Genomic DNA, 19,891 nt, shown 5'->3' on the forward strand with positions numbered 1-19,891 from the left:
AGAAGTGGACTTAAGTCTGTGCAGGAGCATCTGGCCAGAATTCTTACTTCAAAGAGAGTGGTTTGTGGCCTTCTTCTAGAGTTGGCTCACTGATGTTTCCATGTGTTCCAGACACATAAAGGTTGTGCAGTTTGAGCTCTTCAGCCTCAGGCTAGCAATAGGATATAAGCATGATGATCCAGCAACCTGAATTCAGTCCCCCAGAATGCCCACATAAAGATGGAAGAGAGAAAAAAGACTCCACAAAGTTGTCCTCTACCTCCACATATGCATTGTGGCACGTGCACCTACACATAGTCACAACAATGAGTGAGTGAGTGAGTGAGTGAGTGAGTGAGTGAGTGAGTGAGTGAGTGAGTGATAGTGAGTGAGTGAGTGAGTGTTTTAGTTAAAAGGGGGGCTGGGTGTAGTGGGACACACCTTTTAATTCCAACAGTCAGAGGCAAAGTCAGGCTGTATCTCTGAGTTGGAGGCCAGCATGGTTTACATAGAGCAGTGATTTTCAGCCTTCTCAATGCTGTAACCCTTTAGTACAGTTCCTCATGTTGTTGCAGCCCCAATCATAAAATTACTTTCATTGCTACTTCATAACTAACTTTGCTACTGTTATGAATTATAATGTAAATATCTGTTTTCTGATGGTCTTAGGTGACCCTTGTGAAAGGGTTATTTGATACTATCAAATAAAGTTGTTGCAAAGGTGTTGCAACCTGCAGGTTGAAAACTGCTGACATGGGAAGTTTCAGGCTAGCCAAGGTACATGGTGAGACCCTTTCTCAAGAAATAATTATAAAAGGTGCCAATAATATGGCTCAGTGGGTACAAGCTTTTGGTACAAAAGCCTGATGACCTGAGAAGATCAGACTCCTCAAAAATGTTCTCTGGCTTTGCATGCCTCTCTCTCCCTTTCTCTCCCTCTCTCCCTCTTGAGCCAATATTCATATATCCTACAATTACCAACTTGTTTTCATGTGGTGCTGATTCTACTCACCCACAGACCCACTGGCAAATTCTTGTATCATAAAACAGAGTAGACATATCATGATCCACTCTTTTCCCATCCATTTGAAACTTTCCAACAAGAAGGGTTCTGGGTAGCTGGTACTGATTACCCCTGATACCCTTAGTGTAACCTTTTTACCCTTTCCTTTTCTTGGGATTAAGCTGTCCCTTTGCAAGAAGTTCTTTTTTATGACAGTTATTCCCCTGTTTTTAACCAAAGGAAGTGATAGTCCTAAGTTTCTTCATAAGTCCTTAAGTTTCTTTCATTGTAATGATTTTTTAAGTTTTGTCTGTCTTTTATTCAATTTTCTTTCCTGTTGAAGGCTACCACATAATTTGAGATGGATCTGCCTTCTTACAACAGTTGTCTGTTGATTTGTTGATGGGTGTGAGTGTTGGTATCAAAGGAAGGACTCCTAGGGGCACTACTCACAGTGGAGTCAGTCTGCTGAGGACTGGCACAAGAGGAAGCACAGGTGCCTCTTGCACTTTCTTTTCTCCCTCCCTCTCTTCTTGCTGTCCTATGAAGTTCAAGTCCTTCAGAACACTTACTTCTGGTTGTGCTTGTAGCATTCCCCTAAAAGAACTGCAGAAGCACATGAGAAGAGGGACTGAAGCTTTGGGAATGAAGACTTGGAGGCATGCATTGTAGTTTCATGGTAGATGCTCAGTAAACATAGATTAAATTTGGGAATCTTGATTATCTGGAAACACAGAGCCACAAAACTGAGCCACATGTAAGAGTTAGGGAACACCTTCCAGAAAACAAAATTCCAAGTAGTGATCGAAGATCATAGGGACCATATGGGAGCCTACAGATCAGAAACTAGACCAGCTGTTACTGAGAGTAAGGCAAAGTGGCAGTAGGTAATAAGTTTTTGTGTTGAGCTTGTGAAAACTATAATGTGAAATTACCATATACCCCAGAATATCTTTTGCAGAACCTTTCCTCTACACTTATTGATGTGACCACTAGTGTCATTGTTGGGACTACGCTGTCCTTGTTTAATCCTTCCCCATCCATCAGTACCACAACTGTGATGGCTCTTTATTGAGGTCCAGGACTAGAATGAACTTAGAAAAGCATAAAGAGGCCGGGCGTTGGTGGTGCACGCCTTTAATCCCAGCACTCGGGAGGCAGAGACAGGCGGATTTCTGTGAGTTCGAGGCCAGCCTGGTCTCCAGAGCGAGTGCCAGGATAGGCTCCAAAGCTACGCAGAGAAACCCTGTCTCGAAAAACAAAAAACAAACAAACAAAAAAATGAAACTTTCATTTTAAAACTATTAACAGTAGGGTTCAGAGTTGTAATAATAATGAAACAACATAGGTGGGAACATGCTCAAGAAGTAGAAAGGAAGCCTGGCATGGTGACACAGGCCTTTAACCTCAGCAGAGAAGGTAAAAGTAGATGGATCGCTGTGGGTTCTTTGTCAGCTTGATCTACATAGCAAGTTATAGGACAGCCACAGCTACACAGAGAGACTCCATCTTAAAAATAAAATATAATAAATAAGTAAAAAAAAATAAGTAGGGAAGGTGAGAACTGGCCTGTTTATGAACTTACAAGTGCCAATTGGTATCAACACCTTTGAATGAAATAGCTTGTATCTGATCAAGCAGACCTTCCAAGCTGCTAGCCTGCTATGAAAGTAGGAAAATTTTCTACCTTGACACCTCCCTAAGATGGCCATTTATGAAGGCAACTAGAGAGGATAAGACATCTCTTTATATTGAATATTTGATTAGCATGGAATTTTTAACAGGAGGTTGTTTGTTTGGGGGTTTTCAAGACAGTTTATCTGTGTAGCCTTGGCTGTCCTGGAACTCGCTCTATAGATGAGACTGACCTCAAACTCACAGAGATCTACCTGCCTATGCCTACCAAGTGCTGGTATTAAAAGCATGCACCACTGCACCCATCTAACAGGAGTTTTAAAGAGGAAGAAGACTAAATGACTTAGAATAAGAGCTAAGTGGGGCCTGGAAAGGACACTGGAGAGAGGACTCAGGGGTTAAGAGAACTAACTTTTCTTGTGTAGGACCGAGGTTTGGTTCACAGCACCTATACGGCAACTCACAATAACCTGTAACTCCAGCTCCAGTGGATATGTAGGCACCACAGTCATGTGCACTTAACACGCATGCAGGCAAACACTCAGACACATAAAAGTTATCTAGAATTTCCTTGTGGAACTGTGGAGGAGTGTGAGACTCATCTGGCCTCCCTAGTACAAGGGATTGATTGAACCTAGGGTCTTATACATGCTAGGTAAGAATTGTATACTAAGCCCAGCCCTCTTGTTTTTATATTGAGGCAGGACCCATGCTAATTTTTTTTTTTTTTAGATTTTATTTATTTATTATGTATACAACATTCTGCTTCCATGTATATCTGCACACCAGAAGAGGGCACCAGATCTCATAATGGATGGTTGTGAGCCACCATGTGGTTGCTGGGAATTGAACTCAGGACCTCTGGAAGAGCAGTCAGTGCTCTTGACCTCTGAGTCATCTCTCCGGCCCCCCCATGCTAATTTTTAACCTGTCAAGTAGTTGGGATTATAGACCTATTCTTCTAAACCTGGCAGTATAATACTTGTATAAGCTATCAATGAAGTATATGGAGGTTTGGCATTCTTGCTTTCAAGTAGGACAAGATGAGAACTTTTCCTGGATGGGATGGGAGAAAAGGTTTAGGTCAAGTGTCAGCCCTCTACTTCATAACCATAGGCAGGATATATAACACATGAGCTTCCAGTGAGGGCCAGCTGCCCCTGCCTTTCAGTTGTGCAGATTCAATACCATTTGGAAGCACTGATGCATTAATGAGTATTTTACTTTCCCTCCTAAAGTTTCATTCTTTAAGTCAGTATTGCTGAAGACAGGGCATGGGGTGTTGGCAGCTTATTGAGCTGGAGACCCAGCTTATTATGACCCTAATGCAATCCCAAGATAGTCCTGTGCTAGTTTCCAGTCCTTACAGTCCTTCCTAGAGGTATCCTCATAGGGACAGACTACAGTGGTAACACATCTCTAAGCAAGGTGAAGGGAACTTGGCCTTTAAGGCTGAGAGTCTCTACCTGCATGTATGTAAGCCCCTTCCAAGTGGCAGGGGAACTGTGGGCACACTCTAATAAGGAAGTGAAGAATAAGGTATATATGTCAAGGATATTTATGCTTAGTGGTAAAGTGGTTAATCAGAATGTTCCTGTTTTGGTTTTAGTTTTAAATCTGTTTATCACCTAATCAAGAATATTGTAATGTCTTCTTTTACCTCATTCCAAATATTGCTGGGGTTCTGCTTAATTAGATCGAGGTCCAACAGCATCAGTACACATATTCCCAGGATCAAACTCAAATATCACATTTGGGGGCAGATCCCCTTATCCACTGAGCCACCTCACCAGTATGTGATTTTGATTTTTATTTTTTACTTCCCCGATTCACCCCTTAGTGGGCCAACCTTAAGAACCAAGCTCCTTGCTGCAAGGGCCTGCCCTCATTCTCCAGAGAGTAGGTTAGGTGTTCAGACTTTGCAGGCAAGGTTGTTAAGCCTGATTCTGCCACCTAATTAACACTTGTTTATATTAATTAATTGCCACCTGCACAAAAAGCAGTGGTCCTTTTTGAAGTTTCCAGTTACAGACCTAATAAGATCTGGCCTGAAATGGGACTTTCAGAATCTCCCAAGGCAAAGTAACAGCTTCCAAGTTCCTCTACAAGTTTCTCTTTCAGGTATAGACAGCTCTGCAGCCATTTTTCCATAACATCCTTTACCCAGAAGGATGGATGGAACAGGATGGTGCACACAGGCTCTCCTATGGTTTTGGTACTCCTTGTCAGGTGTTAAAACAAAGAGAACCATTGTGTTTCTTGGAACTGATCTAAAAGTCTATGTTTGAGATTAAGATCTAAGGAAATGCATTTCCGTTTAACACCCAGTAGTTTCTGATTGTGAATAGGCTCCCAATCTGTGCACCGGCGCCATGTATGACTACAGACTCAGCCTCTTCTGCTGGTTCCTTTAATTAGTAGGAATTAAGTGGAGGCTGCTGCATATTTTGAGAATAAATAACACTGTTTAAACTTAGGCAGCCTTAACCATTAACTTAACCACTGGATTCTCGCTGCTACATGTCTCCTGAATAAATCAGCATAATCTTAACTAGGACTTAAAAATGCTTCATCCTCTCTCGGTAACTTAGAACTTGAAGCCCATGGGAGCCTTTGGAGGCTTAATGACTTTAATTATGGCAAGAAATATCTTCTGGTGGGTTGAAGTGCAGCTGGTGGGAGAGCCCTTTCTCAGAGAAGCCGGATGAGAGCTGGCAGAAAGGGGGTGGGGGGTGTTGGCCGCAGGGCCTGTGAGTTCTGAACTGTGTTTGTGGCTTCAGAGCTTTGATCACTTGCCAGGGAAACCTGGAAGGTCAGGCCAGGCTGCAGCCAAGCCCTGGAATGAGGAGCCAAGCAATGGAGCGGGTAGCACTATGTCACCACCCTCACCTCCTACTCTTGAGAAGTAACCCTGTCTGGCCACCCAGTCCTCCAGCCTTTCTTTATTTTTGGTCCTCTGTGTTGATCTCCTTTTGGATTAGGGGCTCCAGGGTCTGAAATAAGCTACCAAGATGTCCTCTAAATATGACTTGGTAAAAATCAGATATGCTGTATGTACTTAAGAAGAAATCAGGGCTGTTTTTTGTTTTTGTTTTTAACTCTGTGTGTGTTCAGTACAAATTATCCCCAGAGCACAGGTGACCTCTCCTGGTGGCTTGTGTCAGGTTTCTCCATTTCTTCTAACATTACCACCAACCCTGTCTCTTGGCACCAGGTTTTTCTCACTGGTTCCCTGTGTGCCCTGGTGTGTGACCTCATTTCCTATGGAATAAAAAGATTCTGTCGGAAAACAGGGCCCTTGGTGAGTTGGCTTTGTGAGCCCCTTTGCCTCGTGTGACTCATGCTTCGGGGCACAGGGGCTGTCCAGAGTATGCAAGAGCCTGGTGCCTGGGTGGTCACTGCCTAGAGGAAAGTGAAGAAGGAAAAAGTGAGGAGTGAAGGTTTAAAATCCATTTAGTGATCTCCAGAGAGAGGGGTGTACAAGGGCCCAATGAGTGACTGTTTGGACTAGGAAGACCCACCAAGAGAAAGCTGTGGGTGCTAGATACGGTCAGCCCCTAGGTCCACTAGTTGGTCTTCATTGGCATGAACAGTGCACCACCACCACCACTTTCCCCTTCGTGACCTCCGTGCAGCAGAAACAGGACCCTGTACAACAATGCCAGAAGCTGTTACTGTCACTCTACAAGTCTGTAGGCTACAGAAGTCTCCCATGTTGGTATTTAGATATCTGAATACTCTTAAGTCAGGCTGTCTTTAAGCTTGAGAGCTGTGAAGCTGTGGAATCTGCAGCCAGTACTCCAAGAGAGCCATCCAGTTCCTTTCTCAGCAAGCCCAGTGCCCTGTTCTCTTTTGTAAGTGGCAGGTTAGATTCCATCAGCCCTCTGGGCCAGAGGAAGGCCAAGGGCACAAATCCAGAGGTAGTCATCTGTCTAGCTTTTCCTCATTGGAGTTCTAAGGAAAGTTCACTTTCCTCCAGAGAGAGAAGAGACAGAGCCCGAATTATAAGTGCACAGGATGTTTTTTTGAGAGCTTTGAAATCCAGAGGTGAGTGTGTACAAAGCCCAGGGCCTAAGAGCTACAGGAAAGCCACTTTTGACTTCACTGCTAGCCAGAGACAAGATGTTTGCACTAGAAGTCAACTACCTCCTCAGCAATACAACAGAAGTTGGTATGGTGAATAGGCAGGCAGGTCCTGAAATTTAAAGTGTGAAGACTGAAGACTGCAGCCTTCCAAGAAGACATAGCTAAACAGACTTTCCCAATTGAAGAGTTGGAGGAACCACAGGTGACCAGGAGTGGGCTACAGTCAGTGCTGGCAGCAGCAAGGCCCAGGAATGGTGTTACCACTGAGTGAAACTGATGCTGTATGAGCACAACACAGTTGGCCAGTTTCTTGGTGCTCAGAATCAACTGTGAAGAAGTCTGACACCCAGACTGCCCTCTAGTGAGAAAAACTTTTGAAGATTGGAACTGCAATGTGGAACTGGGAGCAAAGCTTAGGGAATCCATGAAAGGCAAGTTAAATAAGGTAAAGCTAATCCTTAGGGATGCTGCATGCTACATCCTGCAATGGGAAGGACAACCAAAGAACCAATAGGAGAACTGTCTGGTAAGGCTAGGAATGAGAGAGTGTTGATTTTGGTAGCTTGGGCAAGGGAGGTCAGTTCTTACCCTAAGAGCAACACAGATCCCTGACTGAGAAAGGTCTTGTTCTGTGCTTTGAGTAAGGCTGACTGGGTAGGGAGAGCCCCAGGGAGAAAATAGTTGTGACTCACAAGGTGATAGGGTGGCAGCAGTGGGGATGGAAAAATAGTAGGTAGATTTGGAAGTTGGAATCAGTATAGCTTGGTAATCAGTCAATGTAGGGGTGACACAACAGGCTACAATTTCCATGTGCCACCTTGAGGAGGGAGCCCAAGTTGTAGGAAAGTAAGAATTGATTTTATTTGTTTGGATTTTTCAAGACAATGTCTCGCCATGTGTCCAAGCTGGTCTTAAACTCTATATACCTCTGCCTGGCCTCAAACTTGCAGTGATCCACCTGTCCCAGCCTCCTGAATGCTGGAATGACTCAGGATATGCACTACCACAAGCAACTTAAAAGACAGGATTGAATGACTCATAACCCCATGGTACCCACATTGTCCTGCTCAAGAGATGTCCCACAGGTGTCTGGGATAATGTGCTCTGCCTTGATCCGGAAATAGCTGCAAAAGTTTGAGGAATCCAGTCTGAAGGAGAAAGCTGGAGCCAAGTCATGGGAAGCAATTCTTGGGCCTCCAGTAACATGAATTCTCCACTGTCAAAGTTTCTGCCCCCTTGGGTTAAGCTATATGTAAACATATCTGAGAACCTCATCAGTATGTTCACATGAATGAAGGGGAGAGTCCCCAGCACCCTCACCTTGCTTCAGAAAGAGTGGTTCACTCAGAAATTATCAGGTATTATGGTACATGCTTCCAAAAGGTCGTTGTTTTTGTCTTCTTTGGAATTCCAATCGCACAGTTAGTTGGCTGTCTTAAATTGTTCATAGATGAAACTATATAATTGAATGTTTTCATACCAGTGATCTTTTATGTTAAGTTGTAGATGTGTGCATTATTTAGTAATTGGCTACCAGAGCAAAATGTCATCCTTTCACCTGTGAGAAGAAGATGTGAGAGAGGGGTTGATAATCCTTTCACCTGAGGGTGCTATGCACCCTGGAGCATTGATCCAAAGCCTACTACACAGCAGAGAAGCATTGCTGAGGAAGGCTTTCTAATGATGGGTAGTCAGGAACAACCCAAACATGAATATGCTTTTCACATTTGTCACAGATAGCTCTAGAACATGCAGTGCTTCCAGAGGATACTAGCCAGGAAACCATGTCATTTTTATACATGCACTTTGGGAAAAGCCACTCTAGAGACAGAATAAGCAACCTTGTGTTCTTCATCTCTTACCATATGCCCCAGAACTAAACACCAACCCTTCCTGCTGATGCCCCAGAGGTACAGTGTGTTCCACCATCATCACATGCTGAAGATGTGCTCTATAAAGACAAAGACCTCTCATTCACTATGTCTACTGTGTTCCCAAGACCTAACACACATAGTAACTGGCTAATAACTACTGTTGAACATCTAAACTAATAAATGCTAATGCAAATGGAATTAGATCATTTCTCACAACTGTGTTAATTAGTTGAATATGTACTGTGCCCAGGGCCATGTGTTTTGGTAAGTATGGAGTATACAAATGTGGCCTATAACATCTACCTTTTGACCCCTAGGAGTCTCTACTAGACATAGGACATAACCTAGTACCAGAGTGAGATGTTTGCATGTAGGACTGCTCAGAGCTATTTTAAAGACAGGTACTATGGATAATGCAGCTAGCCCCCACCCCCACCCCGCCTGCCTGTGATGTTCATTCATCCTACTTTGTCATTAATACAAACTTGAATGGAATCTGAGGAGCACATTCTGTAAAGATTCTTACTCTTCATGTTCTTAGGCACTATTTCTCTCTCCTAAAGAAATTGGAAATGAAATTCAAGATCTATTTAATGTAAGAAACAAAAATACTACAGATATCAAAAGTACATTAAGGATCCAGGCCTGGTGGTAAAGGTCTATAATCTCAGATGCTTAGAGAGTCAAGGCAGAGAACTACAAAGTCAAAACCTGCCTGGACAACTTAGTGATACTCTGTGTCAAAATAAAAACATGAGAAAATGAACTGGAAATAGATTGTCTGCCTATCATGTGTGGGGCCCTAATACTGACCTCCGAAAGGAGTCAAGATTATGTAGGGACATAACACCAGGAGTGTTGTGGCACACACCTTTAATCCCAGCATGCAGAAGCAGAAAGATCCCTATGAGTTTGAGGCCAGTCTGGTCTACTTAATGAGTTCCAGGCCAAACAAGACTACATAGTAAGACCTTGTCTGTAAATTAGCAAACAAATTTACAAGAAGCCAGGCATTTGGTACATACCTGTAATCTCAGCACTTGGGTTGCTGAGGTGGCAAGATCATGAGTTCAAGACCAGCTTAGGTTACAGAATAAGGCTACATAACAAGACCCTCTTTAAATAATAATGATGATGACGATGCTAATGGGGCTGAAGAGATAGCACTGGCTGCTCTTCCATGGGAACCTGGGTTCAATTCTCAGCACAAACATAGAAACTCACAACTGTAATTCCAGTTCCAGAGGATCCAACACCCTCAGACATGATTGCAGGTAAAATGCTAATGTACATAAAATTTTAAATTAAATAATTTTTAAAGGTATGTTTCAGAGGGTAGTGCTTGCCTAGCCTTTTGCAGTGCCTTAGGTTTGATCCCAGGACTGTCAAAGGCAGAAAGGGTTTTTAAGAACTTGTTGGTAGTTTATATTAATCTTTTTAAAAGAATAAAATTATATTCAGTAGAGCCACCAATCTCTAAATGTCAGAACTTCCCATAAGAAGCTATAGACACACCTTCCAATTAGCTATTGACAGTCCAAGTCCTTGGTTACTCCCTCATCAATAATCCAGAGCAGAGCTGGAGAGATGGCTCAGAGGTTAAGAACACTAGCTGCTCTTGCAGAGGACCTGGGTTCAATTCCCAGCAACCACATGGTGGCTGCTGAGATCTGGTGCCCTCTTCTGACCTGCAGGCATACATACAGACAGAACACTATATACATAATAAATAAAATAAGTAAATCTTTTTTTAAAGTCCTAAATAGTAAAAAAAAAAAAAAAAAAAAAAGAATCCAGAGCAAAGATTTTTCCGTCATTTTATTAATTATTTCCTACTGAGATTATAATTTTCCTACAATAAAGCTTAGACACTAGGGAAATTACATCTAAGTGCTTAACACATGAATAAGTAAACAACAACAACAACAAAAAAAAACAAACTTAATGTATCTCAGAGGCTCCAAAGAACAGGTATTGATTGGTAGGTCTGAGCCCCAAACCAAGCCTGGATATAACCACACACATGAGACACACACACACACACACACACACACACACACACACACACACACACACACACACACACGTATTGATTGGTAGGTCTGAGCCCCAAACCAAGCCTGGATATAACCACACACATGAGACACACACACACACACACACACACACACACACACACACACACGTATTGATTGGTAGGTCTGAGCCCCAAACCAAGCCTGGATATAACCACACACATGAGACACACACACACACACACACACACACACACACACAACACCCCTACCCTACCCCTACCTAACTCCCTATAAGGCCACACACACACACACACACACACACACACACACACACACACACACACACACACACACACACACACACACACACCTACCCCTACCCCTACCTAACTCCCTATAAGGCCATTGTAACAGAACCATTCTCATCAGAAGGCTGTCTACATTGTGAGTTTATATAGACTTGGCCTTATGGAAGAACCACCCCCTTGGTCAGAGAGCACTTTCTCTATTTGCCATAACATGAGTATGGTCTGAGACAGGTTTCTTTCAGTTTACTGAACATTGATTGAATCTTGGTAGGAATGTAATTGATTAGTAGGGTCATGTCTTCTGAGGTTGCAAATTTTGTGCTATGTTAAATAGTAGTATACAGATTTTGCCCTTTTGTTATTTGTATCACCTATAAACATCATCTTGCCACCATGCTCTGGTTACCTCCCCTTTGGTTCTACCTGTGCTGGCCTAAGTAAGGATAAAGGCAACATAAAGATACCTCTGCTAGGAAGGATTAGCAAGGCAAGACCTTTAAAGGGCTGCTACTCAGTTTTGCCAGGATGGCACACATCTTTTGAGAAAGCCACAGCCTTTTCTTGCTCTTTCATTCATGTGAACCTAGTTTGCCAGTGGCCCTCGCCTGCCATACCCACCAAGCTGCCTTTCCATCCTTTCAAGCAGCATTAAGGGTATAAGGTCATAAAAATAAAGTTTACTGTAGTCACAATACTGGTAGTCTTCTAGCTAGGATTTAGATTTGTTTAAAATACAATAATCTGGCAGGAGGTTGACTAGATAAAATAGGAAAATTTGTTCAAAGAACATGGCTCCTCGAGTTTTTAAAAATTACATTGGGGCAGGAGGAAAAGTGTAATCAAGCAATATTTTATGTTTTTAAAATATAGTGAAAGTTCCCATTTTGTAAATGAAGATTACTGGTGGCCTTTTCTTGAGAATTAAACAAACTCAGGATAAATGCATGCTAGCATACTTCACCACTGAGTAATATCCCCAGCCATCAGTCTTTTCTAAAGCCACCCACCTCTCAATGGGCAAGATTGCAGTGGATTCTCCTTCCAACCAGTCCTGCTATGTGCTGGAAATACAAATTATTTCAGTAGCAGCTTATACATATAATCTTAAAAACAAACCACCAACAACAAAAAAAAGTCTCATGTGATCCAAACTACCCTCAAACTCTGTGTTGCTGGAATGACCTTGAATTTTATGATTCTCCTGCCTCTACTTCTCAAATACTGGAGTTAGAGATCCCACACCAAGTTTATTTTTTGTTTTGTTTTGTTTTTTCTTATAAAGGAAAGAATTTAATTGGGGCTTGCTTACAGTCTCAGAGACTTCAGTTCATTGTATCATGGGAAAGCATGACAGCATGTAGTCAGACGTGATGCTAGAGATAGAGCCCACACCAAGTTTTATACCATGCTAAGGATCCCTTTATAAAGTGCTAGGGCTTCATGCATGGTTGTCAAGCATTCTACCAATCGTGCCACCTCTATCTCTAGCCTCAATAAATGAAAGTTTTAATGTAATTCACTGAAAATTGAGCATATTCCCAGCCACAGATTTAGAGTCCATGCGTTAGTGATTTGTATGAAGTTGGCTTGTAGATGAGATCTAAACACTTTGTTCTCTACCTGCCTTCCTCAACAAAGAAACAGGTATTTCTGCTTGTTTGTTTGTTTGGTTTGGTTTGCTTTTCTGAGACAGGGTTTCTCTGTGTACCCCTGGCCATCCTGGAACTCACTCTAGACCAGGCTGACTTCAAACTCAGAGATTCCCCTACTTCTGCCTCCCAAGTGCTGGGATTAGAGGTGTGTACCACCATGACTGACAAAACTGTGTATGTTTTAAAGCACCTTTTAGCTCCATGGTAGAGTACGTACCTGTCATGGATGAGGCCCAGAGTTCACTCTACAGCTCTATGATGTCTGTCTTGGATGGGTCATGCCTCTGAAACAAATGAATGTTCATGTTCTTGTAAAACAAGAAATACTGGGAAGCCAAGGAGGCCCTCTGGCTGTGTGGTTTCCCTGAGGCACATTCCAGGAAAGCATTCCCTACCCAAGCACTGCAGCTATGGCTAGCCTCTCCAGGTGCTCCAGCATCAAAGCTGGAGGGACAAGCACTCCAGTCAGGACATATCTGAACTCACACTTCCTACAGGTACTGTTTGATATGCTGGATACCTGGATGAAAGCAGAATAGAAGAATGAGAGACCCTCTTTATTTCTTCCTCTGGGAATGGAATTTGTAAAGAAGCCTAGGGTACCACTGGGGCAGAAATACAAGCGCCTACTCAGGAGTCTAGGAACTGTCCTCAGGTAGAGGTCTGCTGCCCTAAGGAGCTTAATGGAAGAGAATAGTCATGCTACCTCACCTTGGCCTAGGACAAGGTCATGGCTGTTCTAAGGCTGGGACTGAAAGATTCAGTGACTTAAGATGCAGTGGTAGAGCACTTGCTTACCATGAATAAAGCCCAGGTTTGACCCCAATACTACCTGGCAGAAAAAGGAAAAGGCTGAAGCTTGGCAGGACCAACCCTCTGGTCACTTGTGATCATTGAGGGATAAAACATCAAGGTAATCCTCAGCTGACTCTCCGATTGTTCACTCTCAATTTGTTTTTAAGGAAGCTACCTGTAGGACAAGGACAAATCCTACAGCACTGTACCCAGGATTCCTGGATTTCTTAAGCTTCCAAGGAACATGCTTTATCCCCAATGTCACTGATTTTTGACTCTGAAGTTCAGGAGATAACCAACAAGGTGACACTGCCCTCTAGTGGTCCAGTAAAGTCGTTCTTGTTGATGCCCTTTGGGTTTGTGCACTTTGTCAGTACAGATTATTCTTGTGGAAGGAATTTGGATTTATTCTTTGTTTGTTTATTGGATTTATTCGCTGTGTAGGCCCACAATGACATAACCTCTGAGCACTAAATGATATTTCCCCATCTTTGAGCATGCTGGCTTTGGAATTTGTTTCGTTTTCCTCCATATATATGAGCAGCTGTCTCTCTTACAGTAGTTCAAATCCTAAAAGCAAGGGTCTGTCTCGTTTATTCTTCTGCAGACTCAACTCTGTTGTTCAGTTAGCTGAAGATAAAATTAGAAAGAAGTTTCACTGAGGTGGAAAGGAATCTTTTCTCCCATCTTTTCCTCTACCCCATCAACCACAACAAATCTCTCGTTTCTCATTTGTTTCTAAGCCTTCTTGTCTTGTCCCTCTGACCTCTAGTTTTCCAACTGGTAGGATCATCTGAGTCCCGAGAGCTTATGGAACTCAGCTTTCTGAACCTGCCTCCAGCCCCACTGAACCCGTCTCTGTGGTCAGAGCCAGGAAATCTGCTTTACAAACTTCCCAAGTGGTTTTTGATGTGCAGCCAGGCTTGGCAGCCAACTGTTCTAAATCCTCACTTATTATTTCTTATAACCAGCCCCACACACAGTGTCTCCAAAAGGTCTTCAGCTTGTGTCATGTATTAAAAGTGACCATTTCGAGATTCATTCAGAAATAGTCAGCATGCCGTTCTATCTGGGTGATACTGGAAGGAAGAAAGGACAACAAGAGACAAATGGGTTGCCAAGGGCAGTGTGTTCATAGCAGAAAATACCAAAACCAGTACCTCTGTACCAGTTGGACAAGCTGCCCATCCATAGACTTGTTTTTTAATGTTCCAGCTAAATAGGGGAGACAGGCTTCTACAGTAGGCAGCTACTCATTTCCACCATTCTAAGTAACCAGGCTCTTGGAATGATAGGACAAAGTAGGTGGCAGTGTTTCCTGTTTTTCAGATGCGAATGTCATGGTGTGGGAAAGTAAAAAAACTTGCTCAGGGACACAGATACTGCTTGCTGTCTGGTTCTACATTTGAAGCCATGCCTGATTTATAAGGCCAGTGTTGGCAGGGTCAGAAGACAGAGTTCCCAACCTGCTCTTTTTCATTCACCAGGCCAAGAGAGCAGTTCAGCGGGGAGCCACTGCAGTTATCTTTGATGTATCTGAAAACCCAGAAGCCATTGACCAGGTAAATCTCCACCAAAACCAGTCCTACTGTCTGCCTGAGGGGCATTTGCTTTGGTTATCTTGAGTGAACACTGTTGTGATACCCTGTCTCAGATTCTTTGTACCTGTTTGCTGAGGTAGTATGCCTGTGTTTGAGCATCATACCCTGAGGGAGCCATATAGAAAGTGGTTATGAGTTGGGGTTAGGGATGAGAGACATTTTCAAGTAGTTTTCTGGGCTTTCAGGCAGCTCAACCCATCCTTCAAGTATAGCTCCCTATCCTCACTTTTCTGGGAATCTCAAGGATTGAGATGCTTGAAAACTTCAAGAAGTTCCAAATGGGGATTTAGAGTTTTTTTTTGTTTGTTTGTTTGTTTGTTTGTTTTTCTTGTATGTGCATGCATGAGAGAGCTCATGCCTCTCTCTCTCTCTCTCTCGCTCTCTCTCTCTCTCTCTCTGTGTGTGTGTGTGTGTGTGTGTGTGTGTGTGTGTGTGTGTGTGTGTGTGTGTGTGTGTGTGTGTGTGTGTTGAAAGCTAGGCACTGCATGTGCCAGAGAAGTGCTCTACCATTGAGCAACATTCAAAACTCTTTCTTGCTTCTTAAAGTAAGTAAGCATGTCTTTTAATTGGTGCCCTCTCTTCTTTGTCAGTTAAACCAAGGCTCAGAAGACCCTCTTAAGAGGCCAGTGGTATATGTGAAGGGTGCAGACGCCATCAAGCTGATGAACATTGTCAACAAGCAGAAAGTAGCACGAGCAAGGATCCAGCATCTCCCTCCTCGAGTGAGTGGCAACTTGTCTGCTTTCCTACCAGTGCCTTCATTTCCTTTGAGCCTTGGCTTTCGGCCCTCTTGTCCCCACATCTAGAATGCTGGCATAGTGTAGGTTCCTATGGGTTGAGCTCAACTACGCTACAGAAGAACAGAGAACTTTTCACCTAAATTTCTTTATTTGTAAAAATTTGTAAAAAGCTTATGGAAATTGACATTATATGCTATGAAGTCTTTGGTTTCTCCCACCTGGCATTGCCCGTTTTCAGCCCATCCTTCTAAGAGACAGATGAAGAGATGACACATTTAACACTTGGTTTCCTTTCTCTCAATCCTTCCATCTGACCTAAAGATGAGAAAATGCCCATACTTCCTTCTTTCTCCTCCTCCTCCTCCTCCTCCTCCTCCTCCTCCTCCTCCTCCTCCTCCTCCTCCTCCTCCTCCTCCTCTTCTTCTTCTTCTTCTTCTTCTTCTTCTTCTTCTTTTTCTTCTGAAACAGGGTTTCTCTGTGTAGCCCTGGCTGCCCTGGAACTCACTCTGTAGACCAGGCTGGCCTCAAACTCACGAAGATCCACCTGCTTCTGCCTCCTGAGTTCAGGGACTAAAAGCATGCTCCACCAACACCCAGTTATACTTCCTCCTTTCAATTAGGTAGATTACTCACTTAAAACTCTCTGACTCACAAATAAGAACATTTAAGAATTACTCAGGCCTGGGACTGACATTTGTTGGTGACCAGAAGCAGTCAGGCATCTCTTCACTGTGCTGAAGCAATATCACTGCCTGCTCATATTTGACTGACATCTCCTCAGCGTTGGAATCTGGGGCTGGTGCCCATGTGTGGTTTTTTTCCTCCTCACAATTACTGAACTGTTCCCATGTACAATGATTCTTTCACCTGCACCGAGTATCTGGGTAGCACAGCATCTCACTAGGGCCCTGTTCGTGAATGTCCTAAGTGCTGCAGCTTCAGGTGGTGGAAGGCAGTGTTCTGTGCAGAAAAGATAAGCGCTGCCAAGTGCAGTTCAGTTGGTAGAGGACCTGCCTAGCATCCACAAAGCCCAGGGTTCATTCCCCAGCACTACGTAAAGCCACTGTAATGGTACAACTGTGATCCCAGCACTTAGAAGGTAGTGGTAGTAGGGTTAGAAATTCAGTGTCATCTTCAGCTATATAGCAAGGTCAGGAGCAGTTTAGGATAAATGCTGCCTCACACCCCGTACCCCACCCTAAGAAAAAAAAAAGAAACAAGGGGCATTTGCAGAACAGACTTGCCAGCTTCATTTTCAATGAAAAGGGAACTCTTTGGTAAACGTGACTCATTATAGTGGAAGCTGATATTTGTGGAACACCATCCACTTTTCTAAGTTGTTGTAAACCATTAATTATATGCTTAATAATCACTGTTCCCTCAAAACACAATACTCACTCCTTTGTCTATAACTGTGATTATTTATGTTTATTCAGAGGGGCCTTTCTCACTGGGTATACCAAACTTTGCACTGTTTTAATAGGAGCCCAAACTTTAAAACTGGCTCTCTCAGCTACTAGGAGGCCTGAGGCCACTGCAGCTCCCCCACCCTCTTCCTGAACACACTAAGGCACCATCACTGTGTTCATGTGAGCAGAACCCAAAGAGCATCCTACCCACTTGAGGGATCCTGTGCTCACTCATCCACCCCATCTCCTGACCAGGACTGACAGCCCACATGCTCATGTCACTTGTGTTCTATTCTAGCAACCCACTGAGTACTTTGACATGGGGATTTTCCTGGCTTTCTTCGTCGTCGTATCCCTGGTCTGCCTCATTCTCCTTGTCAAAATCAAGCTGAAGCAGCGTCGTAGTCAGGTAACCCCTGAGAACAACCTGTGAACCCCATTGCCCTGTTGCTGATGAAAGTTAGGGGTCTAGCCAGCCTGCTGTCTGTGGCACCCATCTTTTCTCAATGGCATGGAGAATACCAAACTTCAGGTGCTGAGCCCTCATGTTGAGAAGAGCAGGCCTGCGTTGGGGGTATTCCAAGCTAGTATTTTGAGGGAAATGTTCAAATAAATATTGTTTTGGAGCATGAGACCTTTGCTCCTCAGGTAGATCTAGGGTTGATAGAAATACAGACTATTTATGGAGAGATGGATCAGAGGTTAAGAGCACTGACTGCTCTTCCAGAGGTCCTGAGTTCAATTCCCAGCAACCACATGGTGGCTCACAACCATCTATAATGAGATCTGATGCCCTCTTCTGGCATGCAGGCAGAACACTGTATACAAAATAAATAAAGAAAGAAGGAAATACAGACTATGAAGTTCCCAGGTCTTATGATGAAATTTACCTCTGCTAGGCCCTTCTATTGACTCTTGATAAACAGGTAGCCATTGTGGTACTCTAGCCAACCCATCACTGCAGCTTACAAGAAAGAAAGACCTGCAGGCAGAGGGTGGTGAGAGGAGGTTAAGTAGGGATCTAGACTTTGAGATGTGTGACAATATGACACCTTGGGAGAGCAGATACCTTGGAGAGTGACAGTCAAAGAAAAATGGTTTCGGTTGTCAGGATGGCTGAGGGACCATCACCAGCAAGAACAGGGATTATGGGCTAGTATTTATGCACTCACACTATGTCAGATGCTAAGCACTCACAAGAACTCTCATTTCCCTCCCTTCCTTCAACAAGGGGGGCCTTCTAAAAACCAAGTTCCACAGAATTGGGAGGAACCAGAGAGAGGGAATTACATTTTACTTTGAAGGCAAGACTTTGGAGTAGGGTTACTTGGGAAAAACCTGGACCAATGCCATGGGCACTCTGAAGGATCTAGAATATACAGTACCAGAATGAGTTTTGAGCAGTTTCTCAAGAATCTGTTTGACAGACTATGTTGTCTGACCCAGTATCATGAGTGCCATGGCTTGGGGTGTGACTACCACTGTTAATGTATACCAACACTGACCACGCTCTACCATGCAGAATTCCATGAACAGGCTGGCTGTGCAGGCTCTGGAGAAGATGGAAACCAGAAAGTTCAACTCCAAGAGCAAAGGGCGCCGGGAAGGAAGCTGCGGGGCCCTGGATACACTTAGCAGTGGCTCCACATCTGACTGTGCCATCTGTCTGGAGAAGTACATTGATGGAGAGGTAGTGGCAGAGACAGGGCTTTTCTTGGATGGGGAGGGGATGTACAGGCTCCCAGAATGCTGGGGACCACCATGACCAGAGTTCCCCACAATCACAATGTCCAGGCTTTTAAAGGTATTTCTCCTAGGGGCTGGGAAGACACAATACTCTGTAGATGGTCTGGCTAAGTGGGTGACTTTAGAAGTTGATCAAAAGTATGTGGGTGTCAGGCATGATTGTATATGCCAGTCATTCTAGCACTTGAGAGGCTAATCAGGAGAATTGTGAGTTTAAGGTTCTGGCTCCAAAAACAAAACAAAGTACATAGATGTAAGAACAAGTTGTTTGCTTTGCTTTGAAGAAGTCGTTATGTGGTGTGTTTACTTGGAAAATGTCAATTTGATGCCTTTGTTTTCTCTTGTAGCTCTTTATTAAAAGTTACAAGATTGGGGGGTGGAGGAAGGGGGAGCTGTGGTTGATATGTAAAATGAATAAAACATTCAAATTTAAAAAAAATGTTACAAAAAAGGAGCAGCATAGACTATTCACCTAGAACCACCTGTCATTAGCATTTTGCTATTTTTGTGCCTGTCTCCAGTTAGATAGATACACACAAAGTGGGGAGCAAACTGCTTGAGAGTCCAGGCTTTGGACAGTCCCTGGATGAGAGCACACACTGATGTATAGATTGCTGGGCCGAAGTGTTTGCACACAAGCCTTTGGAATGATACTCTTGCATGGACTGTGGGTACAGGCTCCTGGATTCCAACCTAGCCCAGGCAGGTTCTTGGTTTGTGAACTTGGCAAGTGACTTCATCCTGTGTCAGCAATTGTGATGCCAATCAGCATACTAGATGCTCACAAAGGCTACTTAGGTGAGAAGATACAGATATTCTAAAGCATCACATTGGTTATTAGTGTGAATATTACTCTGTCAGACTGGTGAGAAAATAAAAGCAAAACAATAACAGCAGTCAAAAGGATGCTTGGAAAGCCCATCACATTCTGTCACAGACTACTTTCCTTAGAAGCCAGGTGGCCCCAGGAAGTGTTCCTTTCTACTTGACCTCCTTCAGGGGTGCCTAGAAAGCAACCATCTGTAGATGGTCCAGCGGTTCTCAG

At 43.5% G+C, this 19,891-nt stretch overlaps 1 protein-coding gene across 1 annotated transcript in view; it reads left to right on the forward strand.

Moving 5' to 3' along the window:
* LOC100772745 (E3 ubiquitin-protein ligase ZNRF3) overlaps positions 1-19,891 on the forward strand; it is a 236,684-nt gene that overhangs the window by 121,232 nt on the left and 95,561 nt on the right. Inside the window, 4 exon segments of the mRNA XM_027387369.2 lie at positions 14,838-14,912; positions 15,542-15,673; positions 17,399-17,509; positions 18,623-18,790. Of these exon segments, the coding sequence (XP_027243170.1) occupies positions 14,838-14,912; positions 15,542-15,673; positions 17,399-17,509; positions 18,623-18,790 (486 nt within the window).

Source organism: Cricetulus griseus (genome assembly GCF_003668045.3).
Source record: "Cricetulus griseus strain 17A/GY chromosome 1 unlocalized genomic scaffold, alternate assembly CriGri-PICRH-1.0 chr1_1, whole genome shotgun sequence".
NCBI lineage: Eukaryota > Metazoa > Chordata > Mammalia > Rodentia > Cricetidae > Cricetulus > Cricetulus griseus.